General features: G+C 39.7%; 1 protein-coding gene across 2 annotated transcripts in view; it reads right to left on the bottom strand.

The window, feature by feature from the left end:
* The window catches only part of PRKAR2A (protein kinase cAMP-dependent type II regulatory subunit alpha), a 148,220-nt gene that overhangs the window by 73,033 nt on the left and 58,055 nt on the right, over positions 1-17,132 (bottom strand). For both annotated transcript variants that reach the window (XM_080829099.1, XM_080829098.1), the window contains exons 2-3: positions 13,779-13,814; positions 1,648-1,700 (exon numbers count right to left, since the gene is read on the bottom strand). In XM_080829099.1, the coding sequence (XP_080685225.1) occupies positions 1,648-1,700; positions 13,779-13,814 (89 nt within the window). The remainder of the gene's footprint in view (positions 1-1,647; positions 1,701-13,778; positions 13,815-17,132) is intronic.

Below are 17,132 nucleotides of genomic sequence, written 5' to 3'. Positions count from 1 at the left end.
AAGAGGAGCTGAGGGTGACCCTCAAGTTTTGGACCTGAGCCCTTGGAAGGATGGAACTGCCATGAATTGAGCTGGGGAAGACTGTGGGTGGAGAAGAACGTAAAGGGAAATCATCAGGAGCTCCCGTTCAGTGTGAGTTGCCTACTGAAATCTAAGTGGAGATGGCAAGTAAACAATGGCTGTGCGTGCCCAACTTCAAACAGTAGTTCAGTAGAAGTGGTGCCCTCTGCTAAATGAGTCGTCAAAAGGATTACATAAGTTATACATGCAGTATGTAAAACAGTACCCGGTATTTAGCGGGTGCTCAAAATCTGTCATTATTTATACTGTTACTGAATAGTTCACTGAACTAAAAAAAATAATTAGTGCTTAGTATTGCTGTTGTAATTCGGAGATTACCTGAAAAGATATACCTAAAAAGAAGTATATTTCTTAATCTGATGAGAAATAACAGACGTCAAAGGATTAAGTGTTTTAATTGTAATATTGAAAAGTTAGTAAAAAACTGCTTTAATTTTTTTGGTTGGGGGAGGGCAGAGGGGGAAGGAGAGAGGGAATCCCAAGCAGACCCCGCACTGAGCACGGAGCCCAGCGCAGGGCTCCATCTCATGACTCTGAGATCATGGCCTGAGCTGAAATCAAGAGTTAAGTTAACTTCCTGAGCCACCCTGCTGCCCCTCCCAAAAAACTGCTTAACTGCTTTAACTTTTAAAAGTCATCGAGAATTTTATAATATTCAGAATAAATTTTTTAAATTTACATATCTATTATATTCACACAATGGTAGCATTTTATTATTAGAATGCTTCAGAAGTCTTTCATGGGCTGCTCATTTTAAGGCATACTTGAAAGATCATTAAAGCTTCTTTTATAATATAAATCTTTTAAAAATGGTGGTTCAGATACAGTTTTATAAAAATAATTTGGTAACTGTACAAAAGTTTAAAAAATCTGAGTTTTTAAGAGAAGATCAAAAGTGAACCGTAGTCCTGCCACAACCACTATTAACATCTGGGATATAATCCTTCCAGAAATAATTATTTGTACTAATAACTACTAGACAGATGGATAAATATACATACATATATGTATGTATGTATATATATATATATTTTTTAAAGTTTATTTACTTTTTTAAGTAATCTCTATACTCAACATGGGGCTCAAACTCACGACCCTGAGGTTAAGTATTACTTGCTCTTCCAAATGAGTCAGCCAGACACCCCAGATAAATTTTTTAAATTATTATTTATTTTAGAAAATGGCTGAAAATTCTCTTGATTTGAGTGTACCATAATTTAGCCCCTGGCAATCCCCTATTTGGGGGTATCATTCCCATTTTTACTATGATGACACGGCAATGATCTCTGTTTATACATCCTCAGGAAGGATCCAGCTGCGTGTTAGGGATGACTTCTCCTTCAGGTAACAGCTGAGTCAGTTGGCTTGACTGTGTTTAAGGCTTTGAGAGCTACAGCTAGGTACCCCATCTTACCATAACCTCAACCAGTCCTGCTTTCATTCTTCTTAATATCTGTCATTCTGGTAGATTAAAAAAATAGCATCTTGTTGAGGATGTAGATGAGGAGAAGGGGAGTGAGTAGGGAATAAAACAATTCTACCTAAGGCCTTCACAGCAGTTCTTACCCTTGGATCAGTATCTTCCTCTTCCTCATCAGGGTTATAGGTCTCAGCACAGACTAAATTTGGAGAGAAAAACACAAAGAGAAAAGTGAATAAAACAGATGTGTACTTTTACTGGAAAAATAGAAATGAACAGTTTCCTGTTACTCACTGTTTTCTAAAACTACAATGATTTTTAAAGCCCTCTCATCAATTAATAAATATATTAAGTACCTACTCATGCCAGGAATTCTATTAAGTGCTAAAATGCCAGCTTTCTAGGGATTGGTAGTCCCAAATAGGAGAGAGCTGGTAAAATATATCATAGAGTAAATCCCACAGTAGTGGCAAGGACAAGCAAGGAGGTGTTGTCTCTGTTGAATTTTTACTCGGGTGCAAAACCAGAAAGTGTAATGTATGCAATATAAACACATGGATATGGATATGAAATAGTTATGAAAAAAATTATGAAATAACTGTGAAATAATTACTATTTCCAAACACACGGATATGAAATAATTATGAAAAGAATTACAAAATTATTAGAAGAAAAATTGCTGGGCATCATTTTGTACATGAAAGACAAAAATAAGAATGAATTTTGGGGCGCCTGGGTGGCTCAGTGGGTTAAAGCCTCTGTCTTTGGCTCAGGTCATGATCTCAGGGTCCTGGGATCAAGCCCCGCATCGGGCTCTCTGCTCAGTGGGAAGCCTGCTTCTCCCTCTCTCTCTGCCTGCCTCTCTGCCTACTTGTGATCTCTGTCTGTCAAATAAATAAATAAAATCTTAAAAAAAAAAGAATGAATTTTAAACAAAATGAATACTATGTGTCAGTCTTTGTTCTGGGTACAATATTATATAAATCTAAAATCAACTTGATTTTCTTTGTAGGTAGCCTGTGGTTTTTGTGCTTGGCTGCCTGCAGGACTTGTCTCTGTTGCAATTCAAAGGTTCAGAAAATATTCACTGAACATTTGTTTTTAACAGCAAAATATCAGAAATGACCGAACTACCCAAAAATATGATATAAAAAAATAAAAATAAAAAAATAAAAATATATATAAAATATATATATTAAAAAATATGATATAAGTAACTATTTGAATAATACGCTATAAGAATGAGGAAGATCTCCATGGGCTGATAGTTGAGTTCTAGGGGAAAATAGTAAGGTGGAACGTATATGTAATATGCTATCACTTCCATAAGAAAGGACTTCTATGAGAAAGAAGGAGAGCTAAGAAGAAGGGAAAATAAATATATAAATATGAATATATATATATATATATATATAAAAGTTGTTTTTGGGTTTTTTTAACCTATCTATTTTTCCAAAGGGAAACAAGACAAGGATAAACCAGGAAGTTAGCAGGCAAGGAATGCAAATGGTTCTCAACCCTACGCTCAATGCATTCATGTGACGGCTAACAACTAGGGGACAAACTGATACCTACTGCTCTCAATTTAACTCCTCGATTCTTAGACACATTTACTCACTGCAGCCTTGGTCTAGCTGCATCCCAGCTTCCCTTTCCTATTGATTCTCTGAACTTGTGGAATATCTGAGAAATGGTATGTCATGTAGACAGGAGTCCCTTCCCTGCCTAGCCTACAGTACTCTAGTGGGGGCCACACCTCCCGTAGTGTAATGCCATCAATACTCTGCCCATCCAACAGGGATCCAGCATCTTTACACAGAGAAAAATTGGGGGGGGGGGATGCCTGGGTGGCTCACTTGGTTAAGCAACTGCCTTCAGCTCAGGTCATGATCTCAGGGTCCTGGGATTGAGCCCCGAATCAGGCTCCTCACTCAGCGGGGAACCTGCTTCTCCCTCTCCCTCTGCCTGCCGCTCCACCTCTTGTGCTCTCTCTCTCTCTTTCTAATAAATAAATATTTTTTTTTAAATTATGGAGAAGGGATTTAAGAGGCCAAATACCATTCTAGTCCCTAAAACAGCATCAGGTGATGTTCTGCAGGATGGTATGCCTAGTCCCTGGCTGGTCCAGGCTTTGGGTAGCTGAGCCAGGGAAGTGACAACAGGATGTAGATAATGACACACTAACTTTCTCCAAGTCATTCCTGATTCTGCAAGATGAGGTCAGTTACATTTATCTCAGATCTGTCCTAATGATTAAGACACAAACCTTCTTCCCTGCTCAGTGGGGAGCCTGCTTCTCCCTCTCCCTCTGCTGCTCCCCCTGCATGCGCTGCTGCGCTCTCTCTCTCTCTCTCTCTTCCCCATGCTCTGAGGAAGGAGGAAGTAATGAGAAAGCTGCATTGACGGCAGACACTGTTAAACTGCAAGCCTCTTGGTTCTCTGTGCTCGTGATTAAGGCTGTCATTAGCAGCCCAGGTTTCTAAACCAGAAATTTGTAACTCATCATGACTTTCTTCGTTCACCTCTTATCTAATGAATACATCAAATTCTACTTCAGAAATGTCTTCTTAGAAAAATGCATTTTAAAACCCTCACTTCGGAAACAGATGGGTACAAGAGTGTTATTATACTAACTTTCTCTACTTCTGCATATGCATGGAAATTTTCACTTAAAATTTTTAAAATAATAAGGCTGCAGGGTTGAGACTGACAGGATTTTACTGATAATGACAAGTCTTGGGCTAGTCTTTTTCCATGCTTGCTTCTCCTTTTTGAAGGAAAGTATTTTAGTGACTTAGCTTATTTTTATATTTTTATTTTTAAAAAAAGATTCAAAGGTCTTTCTTTTTTTCTTTTTTTAAAGACTTTATTTATTTACTTGACAGAGAGAGAGATCACAAGTAGGCAGAGAAGCAGGCAGAGAGGGGGAAGCAGGCTCCCGCTGAGCAGAGAGCCCGATGCGGGGCTGGATCCCAGGACCCTGGCATCATGACCTGAGCCGAAGGCAGACGCCCAACACTCTGAGCCACCCAGGCACCCCTCAAAGGTCTTTCTTTTAAAAAGATTTTATTTATTTTGAGAGAGAGCAAGCATGTGTATGTGTGCCTGAGCACACATGGGTGCATGGGGGTGGGGTGGGGAGAATCTCAAGCAGATTCCACACTGAGCACAGAGCCCAACTCGGGGCTCGATCTCACAACCATGAAATCATGACCTGAGCCAAAATCAAGAGTTATATGCTTAACCAACTAAGCCACCCAGGTGCCCCTCGTTTTTATGTTTTTAGACATTAACATAACTGAAGCAGCAGATGTTATAGTCTTTAAGTCTTAAGGTACAGCACTGTGCTTTAAACAAAAATAGTTATTTCCAGTAAAATTATTATTAATAATAATTAATAATTATTATTAATAATAATTATTAATGTTTCTATTTGTAGAAAATCATTATTTTATTTTTTAAAACTGCTTTTGAATTTTACCCTCTTCTTTTGAACTCCAGATTCACCTCCGTTCGCCTCTTCCCTCTGTTTCCACCCAACCTCTCTACTTCTTTCTAGTCTTGATCCCAAATCACTTTTCTCATCTTTCATGTAACATTTTATTTATTTGACAGACAGAGATCACAAGTAGGCAGAGAGGCAGGCAGAGAGAGGGGGAAGCAGGCTCCTTGCGGAGCAGAGAGCCCGATGCAGGGCTCGATCCCAGGGCCCTGGGATCATGACCTGAGCCGAAGGCAGAGGCTTTAACCCCCTGAGCCACCCAGGCACCCACTCATCTTTCATGTAAAAATCCATCTTTAACTGTCTCTGTGACTGTTGCCCCAGAGTCTGTGTGATCCCCTACGAAGCCTCAAGAACAACACTAAATGGCATGAGATGCTTAAACCTACTGAAAATGAAGACTGAAAGAGGAGCACAATCCCTTGTTCCAAGGAACTTGTCTTGCCACAGTTCTCCAGCAGATGTCACTGGTCAGCAACATGAAACTGCACAAAGTGACAAGAAATCATCCAGCACAATTTCTTCTGAATTTTAATTGATGCTTCTGTCACCCAGAAATGTATCATTTTTTAAAAGATTTTATTTTTAAGTAATTCTACATCTAATGCGGGGCTCAAACTCGCAACCCTGAGATCACGACATGCCCACACCACTGACTGAGCCAGCCAGGCGCCCCCAGAAATGTGAATCATTAAAATGTGCTGGTGAGAGAAAACTCCTTCATTTCTACAAAGAAACAAGCACAGATCCCCGTCACAGCCTGAGGCTCTATGCTCTTCTCCTAGCTCCCATGACAAGTTGACTCAGCCTGTGCGTATTAGTCAACCTGGGCTGCCATAACAATATATCCAGCTGAGTGGCTTAAAGACAGAAATCTATTTTCTCACAGTTCTGGAGGATGGAAGTTCAAGACCAAGGTACTGGCACGTTTTGTTTCTCCTGGGGCCTCTTCACTTGGCTCATGGGTAGCTGCCCTCTCACTGTGTCCTCACACGGCCCTTTGTCTCTGTGGTGGACTCTTGGTGTCTCTTCTTCTTATAAGGAAACCAGTCCTATTAGATTAGGGCTCCACCCCAATAACCTCATTTAACCTTAACTGCCTCCTTATTTTAAAGGCCCTTTCTCCAAATACAGTCATATTGGGGTTAGGCCTCACACAGGAATTTGAGGGGGATGCAATTCAGTATGTAACACTGGGTTTCTAAATTATTTTCAGTAATGTTTGGTCATACTTCACTGGAAGATAGCTGCTGGTGGAAAAAAATACTGAATACTGTGAAAGGATATCAAGACAAAAATCAGTATTTCAGTCCATTATAGCATGTTCGCCTTAAAAGGCAGGGAAACCTGGGGAAGGAAGAGCACCTACCATGCAGACATGAGTGCCCACCACGGCCCCAGAGTCTCAGCAGACTCTACTGACTCATCAGAGTCATCACCAGAGTCAGACACTCCCTGCCCAAATATGGCATGATGTCAACACACAACTTCTGATTAAAATGCTTTGAAGCTTCAACACGTATTTAATAAAAGAAAGGGTTTTCTGGGGATGAAATTTTTTAATTAGCAGAATCAGACTAACATTTCAAACTCAGACAGTTAATACTACTTTAGGACTATTTCAAGAAAGGTGCCTTTAAAGAATTTATGAACTCTCTTCATTTAATGAATTTATCACATGATATAGGACTGTTCTGCTAGAACTTAAACATGGAAGGCACAGCTTTTCAATTCCATTGCTTTGCAATGACGAGACAGCATCAAGGAGGGGACAGCTCATCTCTGAAGCCACTACATGCACTGGTGTCTGAGCTTGGACCCCACCCACCACTCTCTTACTATTTCTCTGCGTCCCAGATCCTAGGTCTGTCACTTCAGGGGCAAGAGGGGGTAATGAACTAAAATCATGTAGAAGATTAACAATAGGAGGGGACATTTACAGCACTGGGCTGAAGGGCACCTGGATGGATCAGTCTGACCCTTGATTTCAGCTCAGGACCCTGAGACTGAGCCCCTCATCAGGCTCCACACTCATTGGGAAATCTGCCTGAAATTCTCCCTCCCCCTCTCCCCCCTCAAATAAATAAATAAAAAGATTGAATTTATTCATTTGAGAGAGAGAACGAATACGCACAAGTGGGGAGAGGAGCAAAGGGAGAGGGAGAAGCAGACTCCCCGCTGAGCAGGGAGCCCAAAGTGGGGCCCGATCCCATCCTAGGATCATGACCTAGGCTGAACGCAGATGCTTAATCAAGTGAGCCACCCAGGCACCCTAATAAATAAACCTTAAATAAATAAATAAAACACAGGGCTGGGCTCACAGGAGATACCCAACAACTGCTACCTCTTTTATGATGCTTTATGTTACGGACTATTAGTCAGACATGCTGAGTTGTTTTTGGAGTCTCTGACACAGCACATGTCCTCACACAGATAGCTATTGCTGAAATCCCTGGATCACATAAGGAGCACCATTCCCTACCTCTCTTTCCAATCTTACTTCATCTCCTCACCCCCAGCCAGAACAGCCAGATCCAGTTCACCCCCATGCGAGTCTTAAGACATTCTTTCACCTAGAATGCATTCTTTTTGGTACTAGCCAAACGGTAACCATGTTTTACAAAGTCTGGGGCAATTTCTGCCTCCCTGAAAGAAGGGTCTCTTGACTTCTTTTTCCGCCGACAGTAATTTCTCCTCCTGATTTCTGATCCCTTCTTTTGTTCCTTTCTTCTATCCATCCATCCACATTTACTGACATTGTTCTAAGTGTTAACCATATGCATCAATGAACAAAACAGACAAAACTTCTCTGCCTGATTGGAGCTTACACTCTAGCATATGGAACGAGGTAATAGGACAAATAACTTAGGAGGGAGACAGCACAAGAGAGACAGTAAGGAGAAAATAAAGTGAGGGAGAGAGGGTGTGTGTGTTGGTTTTAATCAAGACCTGAGAGAGAGAGAGAGAGAGAGACAGAGTGTGTGTGTGTGTGTGTGTGTGTGTGTTGGGTCTTAATCAAGACCTGAGAAAGTGTCTTTCAAATGAAGGTCTGAAGGATGTTAATAAGCAATCCACAAAGGTAGTTTTGATGAGGAGTGGGAGCAAAAGTCTGATTAGACTGGACTCAAGAGAGAACAGAAGAAGAGAAACTAGATACAACGAATATGGACAACTCCTTCAAGGACTTTGCTACAAGGATACAGAGGGAAAAAAGGGTGGTGGCTGGAGAGGGAAGAGTGGTTTTAAAAAGTTTTATTTTTTTTTAAGAAGTGGAAGTCAATGCTGTGTTTCTCTGCTGAAAAGAAGAATCCCGAGGAAGGATAAAGAGTATGCAGGATCAAGAGGAGGAAAGTGCGGGAGGGATGAAGGGGTAAACTCTAGTGTGCAGGGGGACACTAGACTAACAGTCAGGTAAGGAAGGACAGATGTGGTGGTGGGAGTCTATGGAAACTACCTTATGTCATTTCTGTTTTCTTAGTTAAGGACAAAATCATCTGCCAGGCATGAGGATTGAGGAGGTGGTGCAGGTTTCGGGAGAGAGAAGGTATGAAAGGCTCATCTGGGAGAACAGGAGAGTGAAAGAGGTGCGGAGACACAGTGGGATTGCTGGCATCCGGAGCCTACGAGCAGTAAATACCAGGTACAGAAGGTGAGATCAGTCGACAGGGTTGTGTGTTTTCCTTCAGTCAAGTATTGCTGTGGTCCGGAAGCAGAATAAGTGGACAGTTGGGCTTAAACAGAATATCGTTTAGACAAGCCAGGAAAAAGGAAAAAGGAAATTGAGGGTATGTGCCACAGAATGGTTACAATCGCTGATCAAGGAATTTAAGGTTAGTAAAAGATGAAGTGAGGAACCAAAAGGAAGATCGAGTTGTCAGGGTTGGGGCAGGACAGCAAAAGAGCCCAGGCAAGGGCAGGTGGTGGGAGATTAGGATCACTGATGGAGTATGAACAATCATAATGCTTGGGGTGCCTGGGTGGCTCAGCTGGTGGCTCATCTGACTCTTGATTTCAGCTCAGGTCATGATTTCAGGGTCATGAGATCGAGCCCTGTGTCAGCTTAAGATTCTCTCCCTCTCTCTCTCTGCCCCACCCTTAAAAAAAAAAAAAGTTGTAATGCTTGTCATTTCAGAGTATGATGGGGTGGGGGGTGGTGAGTGGCTGAAGTAGGGTAGAAGACAGGAGGTCAAGGAATGGAAGGGCAAGACACTGACAGAATCATCTATGTGGAAAGAAGAAGAAAGCAGCTCATGGATTATTAGATAACTAAAACAAGGAGGGCAAGTGGCTGACAGAATATAATAATATGAGGTTTGAAGGGTGAGGAGGGAGAGAGAACAGTCTGGAAGTACTAAGGAGTATAGATACATTTACCCATCTCCTGTCCGTGTTACAAGAAGGTAGAAGAGAAGAATCACACCATTTGAGAAGCCTGCAGAGCAAGCCAAGCTTCAGCTAGACCCAGAAAATGAGCACCACATTCAGAGAGCAGGCTGAGAATGTAGGGGATTTAGATGAAAACTGACCAAGAGGGGGCGCCTGGGTGGCTCAGTGGTTTAAGCCGCTGCCTTCGGCTCAGGTCATGATCTCAGGGTCCTGGGATCGAGCCCCTCGTTGGACTCTCTGCTCGGTGGGAAGCCTGCTTCCACCTCTCTCCGCCTGCCTCTCTGCCTACTTGTGATCTCTCTCTGTCAAATAAATAAGTAAAATCTTAAAAAAAAAAAAACTGACCAAGAGGTCCAGAGGGTATAAGAAAGGGTCCTTAGAGGTGGGACCTCTAAGGTAGTACTTAGGGGGTAGTACTTAGGACGCACGCTACCTTCAGGCACATTATCACCTTGACTGTTCCAAGAAACTTGACTTCTGCTTTGTCCTCAGTTTCTGCATCTGTACAATGGGGGTAATCATGCATGTACCTCACAGTGTTAATGTGAGGATTATGTTCAATGATGCAAGGGAAGCATTTAGAGAGACCTTAAAATTGTACATCTAGCACGTAGTCTGGATTTAAAAAAACATTAGCGGGGCGCCTGGGTGGCTCAGTGGGTTAAAGCCTCCACCTTCGGCTCGGGTCATGATCCCAGGGTCTTGGGATCGAGCCCCGCATCGGGCATTCTGTTCAGCAAGGAGCCTGCTTCCTCCTCTCTCTCTCTGCCTGTTTCTCTGCCTACTTGTGATCTCTGTCTGTCAAATAAATAAATAAAATCTTAAAAAAAATAAAATAAAATAAAAAAACATTAGCTGTTCCTATTTTCTCTCCTGCATAATGATTTTGGATTCTTTTAAGAATCTTTTCTTTTGGGGCACCTGATTGGCTCCGTGGGTTGGGCCTCTGCCTTCAGTTCAGGTCATGATATCAGGGTCCTGGGATCGAGCCCTGCCTTGGGCTTTCTGCTCCGCGGGGAGCCTGCTTCCCCCCACTCCCACCTGCCTGCTTGTGATTTCTCTGTCGAATAAATGAATAAAATCTTAAAAAAAAAAGAAGAATCTTTTATTTTAACTTAACATTTGAATAATATTACAAAGTTTTAAATCTTCAGTAAGATTATAAAATCTAGGGGCGCCTGGGTAGCTTAGTTCATTAAGCAACTGTCTTCGACTTGGGTCATGATCCCGGGGTCCTGGGATCAAGTCCTGTGTCAGGCTCCCTGTTCTGCAGGAGAGCCTGCTTCTCCCTCTCCCTCTGCCCCCTGCTCCCCCTGTTTGTACTCTCTCTCTGTCAAGTAAATAAAATCTTAAAAAAAAAAAAACTAAGGAGGAGGGATAATACCATGTACTTGTCTGAGTTCTCCACAGTTTAAGGCCTGAACACCAATGACAGAAAGCTCAAGCAGGGACTCATGAGCGCCATCTGTGGCCTCTGAAGGAGATGTCACTGTACTCTCCATCTCCCAGATCTGTCCTACAGATGTCAAGAGATAGTACTAATCATTTGGGGAAAACGGGGTACAGGGCAAGGATGAACAAATATGAAAGATAACAGCTCATGGATCTCGACCAACCTTAATTCCCACTCTATTTCTTCTCTGTAATGTCTCCCTACACATAAGAACATATTTTTTTTTCAATCTCCTTTCAATAGACTTTAGTGTACAACCTTACCAAAGGCTTTCTGAAACATAAATGAGCAGATTTTCTCAAAGAAAAGGACTGAGACATAGAAAAGGATTCCTAGTCTCACTACATACTAGGTCATGTGACAATTTAAAATCAAGAAACCTTCCCAGAATGACAGGATATGAATAAATGATGTGATACATAGAGCTCACATAGCAATTTTGAAATATATTAACATCCCCACTGTATAATCAAATAAACTCTAGATGTATCCAAAAGTCAAACATTTTAATTTTAAAGAAACTTCCAGAAAATATATTTATCAGCTCTAAAAAGGCAGGACCTTCTCAGCTTAAGAGCAATTATTTAAAAATATATAATACATATTCATTTATATATATAATATATACTCATATACATATATATATTCAATAAATATTTAGTGAGTGCTTGCTATGTGCCAGGCAGCTTTCATGGAACCAGTCACATATTAAAATTTTTGAGTCATTAAAAAAATAGCAAAATTAAAATAAGTAGCACAAACAACAAGGAAAATTTTGCATTAAAAATTTCGAAGGGCTGGGCACGTGGGTGGCTCAGTCAGTTGAACATCTGGCTCTTGGTTTCAGGTTTCAGCTTAGGTCCTGATCTCAAGGTTGTGAGATCAAGCCCTGCGCCTGGCTCCATACTCAGCACAGTCTGCTTGGGATGCTCTCCCTTCTCCCTCTCCCTTTGTCCCTATTCCCCGTTCATGTTCTCTCTCTCTCGAATAAATAAACCTTTTTTAAAAATTTCAAAAGGTTGGGGCACCTGGGTAGCTCAGTTGTTCAGTATCTGCCTTTGTCTCAGGTCATGATCCCAGGGTCCTGGGATCAAGCCCCAAATCAGGCTCCCTGCTCAAGAAGTCTACTTCTCCCTCTCCCACTCGCCCTGCTTGTGTTCCCTCTCTCGCTGTCTCTCTCTCTCTCCATCAGATAAATAAATAAAATCTTTAAAAAAAATTTTAAAAGGTTAAAATCATGACAGAAACATTTACTCAAACTTTTATAAAAAATAATCTGGATCATAATAAAGAAAAATATTGTCAAACTAGTTCCATATAAGAAAATAAAAATAGATTTCTCATATTTGGAAAACATTCATTTTTGTTAATAATCAAAGGAGTGCCAAATAAAACATTCTAAAGTACAATTTTACATCTAAACTAAAGTAGTAGGCACTGGCTATGTTGGTGAGATGATGGTGGAAGAGAAGCCTTTGTAGGGTGTCTTTCTCCCTGCAACCTATTCTGTAGGCTGCCTCTGAAAGGCAATACACAGAAAAAAATGCAGGTAATCCTCAGTTTCTACCCAGCCTGACTGAGGAAACAGTTTTAATGGCTCAACACTGTATGCAAGTAGTTAATACCGCATAATTTAGAATACGAGAAATAGTAATAATATGAAAAGAGTTTTTACGAAGAGATATTTTTCCAAAGAAGACATCCATGGCTAACAGACAAATGAAAAGATGTCCAACATCACTTATCATCAGGGAAATGTAAATCAAAACTACAATGAGATATCACCTCACACCTGTCAGAATGGCTAAAATCAGCAACACAAGAAACAACAGGTGTTAGCAAGGATGTGGAGAAAGGGGAACTCTTTTGCATTGTTGGTTGGAATGCAAACTGGTACAGACCCCTGGAAAACAGTATAGAAGTTCCTCAAAAAGTTAAAAATAGAACTAGGGGAGCCTGGGTGGCTCAGTCATGAAGCATCTGCCTTCGGCTCAGGTCACAATCCCAAGGTCCTGGGATCAAGCCCTGCATCAGGCTCCCTGCACAGCGGGAAGCCTGCTTCTCCCTCTCCCACTCCCACTGCTTGTGTTTCCTCTCTTTCTGTGTGTCTCTCTGTCAAAAAAATAAATAAATAAAAATCTTAAAAAAAAAAAAAAAGAACTACCCTATAATCCAGCAATCACACCACTAGGTATTTACCCAAAGAATACAAGAATACTAATTCAAAGGGATACGTACACTCTGAAATTTATAGCAGTATTATCTACAATAGCCAAATCATGAAAACAAACCAAGTGTCCATTAACCAATGAATGGATAAAGAAAATGTGTGTGTGTGTTGGCGGGGGGTGTAATGGAATATTACTCAGCCATAAAAAAAGAGAATGAAATCTTGACACTTGCAATGACATGTACGGAGCTAGAGAATATAATGCTAAGTGAAACAAGTCAGTCAAAGAAAGACAAATACCACATGATTTCAATCATATATGGAATTGAAGAAACAAAACTGAGCAAAGGGGGAAGAAAAAAAGAGAGGAAGGCAAACCAAGAAACAGACTCTTAACTACAGAGAAGACAATGATGGTTACCAGAGGAGAGATGGGTGGGGGAATGGGTTAAACAGGTAATGGGAATTAAGGAGTACACTTGTGATGAGCACAGGGTGATGTATGAAAGCGTTGAAAAAAAAAAAGGAAGTTTTTAGAAGCTATAATTATGAACGTGGAAAAATATTAATAATGTAAATGAGACAAATATGTACATATATTATCAGAACTCAAAGTGAAACAAAATGAAGGAATTACAGGTAATTTTTATAATGTTCTATAATGCTGCTAACTTACCTTTTTATTTAAAAGATCAGTTCATTTTCATTTAAGAAACCTCATCTTAAAACAGCATTTTAGCAGTATGTTATGAAAGAGAATACATACCTGATACTCGCCGATCAAATCTGCCAGGAATTGGAACTGTAAAACAAAGAAGAAGCAACACTTAGTCGTCATTATGTCACATAACCCCATTTTTAATAGAACTAAAAGCACTTAAATACCATATGCTGGATCAATTCATATTCTTCTATAGTCAACCACAGAGAGTAGTTCAACATGATCACCAAAGGCAATATAAGGAAGAATTTATGTCTTTGAAAACAAGCTCTTTATAATTTTAAGGTATACAAGGTAGCAATTTTATTTCTGTTCACATTCATGTTCCAACTAATTTGTATCATATCAAATGAATAAGAAGTCTACTAAATTTATTGGTAATGTTATGATATTAAACAGTTAATTTTCTTTTTTAATATGTTTCAAAGATAACCCCAAGACCTGCTGGATAATAGCATTTAAATTGCATTTTTAAATACTTTAATGAGCGTTACAATAAAATGAAAAAGAAATTGACCACTATATTTTCCCTCAGTATCCCCACAGTCAGTTTATTTTTTTTATTTTTATTTTTTTAAAAGATTTTATTTATTTATTTGACAGACAGAGATCACAAGTAGGCAGAGAGGCAGGCAGGAGAGAGAGGAGGAAGCAGGCTCCCTGCTGAGCAGAGAGCCCAATGTGGGGCTTGATCCCAGGACCCTGGGATCATGACCTGAGCCGAAGGCAGAGGCTGAACCTGCTGAGCCACCCAGGCACCCCCACAGTCAGTTTATTAATCAGAAAAATGTCTTTAGGTTAAAAAAAAAATCACGTAAGTTTTCTCTTTGCTATTCTCTTCAACTTTTCACCTACCATTCCTTATGGTTGATGATTATCTAAATTCTCACTAATAAACTATATCATATGAATACAATGATATTTTTAAAGATTTTATTTATTTTTTTCAGGAACCCCTACCCAAGGTGGGTTTTACCCTTCAGAGCTTAATCTGATTATTTTTATTGAAAAAATGATGTAAAATATGCCTTCTCATCCTCCATAAAAAGATAGACTTGAAGATTAGTGAAAAGCAAATTGAAGATGGCTCAGAGAGCCAAACTCAACTAATGTGAGGCCTCTGGGGAAGAAAAACAAAACAGACCCAGGAAGGAGACAAATGCTCATTTACTATAACAGGACTAGAATTATCTTTTTGCATAGCATGGTGTAAAAGTTATGTTAGCAACAAACAGGCAAAAATTCAAAAGAAAATTCTAGCCATTACTGATAGAATGAATAGTCCCTTACTACTTCCTCAATGAAACTGTGGATCTGTCAAAAAAACAAAAACAAAAAACTATGGATCTGTCAAAATTAATTCACCCACCAGCAAACAAAGATGATAAATTCAGTTCAACAAATACAGGTAGGGTACCTCATAAATGGCATGCACTGTAGTAGACAATTGGGAAGGCCCTGGTAAATAAAACAAAGACTCCTAGTTTCATGAAGCTTGCACTCTAGCTTGAAGGATGTGAGAGAGTCTCCTTTGATCATTTACAATATATGTTCCTGTCACTCAGGCAGACAGATGAAATGTATACCAACTTAAACCCATAACCCAGGCCTCATGGGATTTCCATGATTAAAATCCCGCTGAACATTAGCATACAACCTAAAATTATAAAAGATACAATGAAAAAATTTAGCATGGGTGCTATCAGGGGATATCTCAAACAAAACATTAGATATTAAGATTAAGAACTATTATAAAATGAGAACATGTTTAAAACAAAGACATAAAAATAGGAATCAGAAGCATAAATAAACAAAACAGGGAGACTTGAAAAAAAATTGGAACTTCCAAGAAAAAAATACACATCGAAATTTTAAAAACTATGATGCATGGCACCTACCTGGGTATATAAAATCTTAAAATGCTGGAAAAATCGTTGCAAAACATCATTACCAACAACTTACTACAATAATATTGATTTAAATGTATAGATGCAAATCAAAAGAAAAATGAGAAAATATCTTGAGATGACTGAAAACAAAAACACAATACACCAAAACTTACGGGATGTGCTGTTAAGTCGTGCTAGAGGGAAATTTATGGCTATAAATGCCTACACTGAAAAAGAAGAAAAGCCTCAAATTAATAAGCTAATCATACACTTTAAGGAAGTAGGAAAAAAAAGGACAAACTAAATCCTAAAGCAGCAGAAATAAGGAAATTCAGAGTGGACAGAAACTATAAAATAGAGTATAGAAAAAAAAACAGTGAAACTAAAAGTTGGTTCTTTGAAAAGATCAACAAAATCAGCGAACTACTAGCTAGACTGACCAAGAAAAAAGAAGATTTAAATTACTAAAATTAAAGTGGGGACATTACAATGGAATGCACAGAAATAAAAAGGATTTTAAGAGAATACTATGAAAGGCAGTATGTCAACAAATTGGGTGAAACATGAAATAGACAAATTCCTGGAAATACACAAACTTCTAAAACTTGCTCAAGAAGAAATGGAAAAATCTCAACAATCTATAACAAATAGGAGGATGGAACTGGTAATCAAAAATCTCCTAACAAAGCAAAGCCCAGGACCAGATGTCTTCATTGTAAATTCTACTAAATATTTAAAGAATTAACGCTAATCTTTCTCATAGTCATCCAAAAAATTGAAGCTAAGGGAACACTTCTGAACGCATTTTATGAGGCCACCATTACCCAATACCAAAGCTAAACAAACATACTGCAAGTAAAGAAAATATTCATTATGAAGATAGATACAAAAATCCTCAAAAATACACTGGCACACAAAATCTGGGAACATATTAAAGTGATTATACACTATGACCAAGTGGGATTTATCCCAGGAATCCAAGGCTGTTTAAAATAAGAATATTGGGGGATGCCTGGGTGGCTCAGTGGGTTAAGGCCTCTGCCTTCGGCTTAGGTCGTGATCCCAGGGTCCTGGGATTGAGCCCTGCATGGGCTCTCTGCTCAGCAGGGAGCCTGCTTACTCCTTTCTCTTTCTTCCTGCCTCTCTGCCTACTTGTGATCTCTGTCTGTCAAATAAATAGATAAAATCTTAAAAAAAAAAAAAAAGAAAAAAAGAATATTGGGGCACCTGGGTGGCTCAGTCGTTTAGCATCTGCCTTCGGCTCAGGTCATGATCCCAGGGTCATTGCATGGAGCCCTACATCAGGCTCTGCTCGGCAGGGAGTCTGCTTCTCCCTCTCCCTTTGCCTGCCTCTCTGCCTACTTGTGCTTTTCTTTCTCTCAAATAAATAAATAAGATCTTTAAAAAAAATAAAATAAAATAAGAATATCAAGCAATATACATCACATTAATAGAACAAAGGGAAGGGGGGATCCACATTACCGTCTCACTGATGCACAACAAGCATCTA

The sequence above is a fragment of the Martes martes genome (genome assembly GCF_963455335.1).
Source record: "Martes martes genome assembly, chromosome: 1".
NCBI classification, from domain to species: Eukaryota; Metazoa; Chordata; class Mammalia; order Carnivora; family Mustelidae; genus Martes; species Martes martes.
Note: the sequence above shows the minus strand (reverse complement) of the source record. Positions and strands in the feature narration are given on the sequence as shown.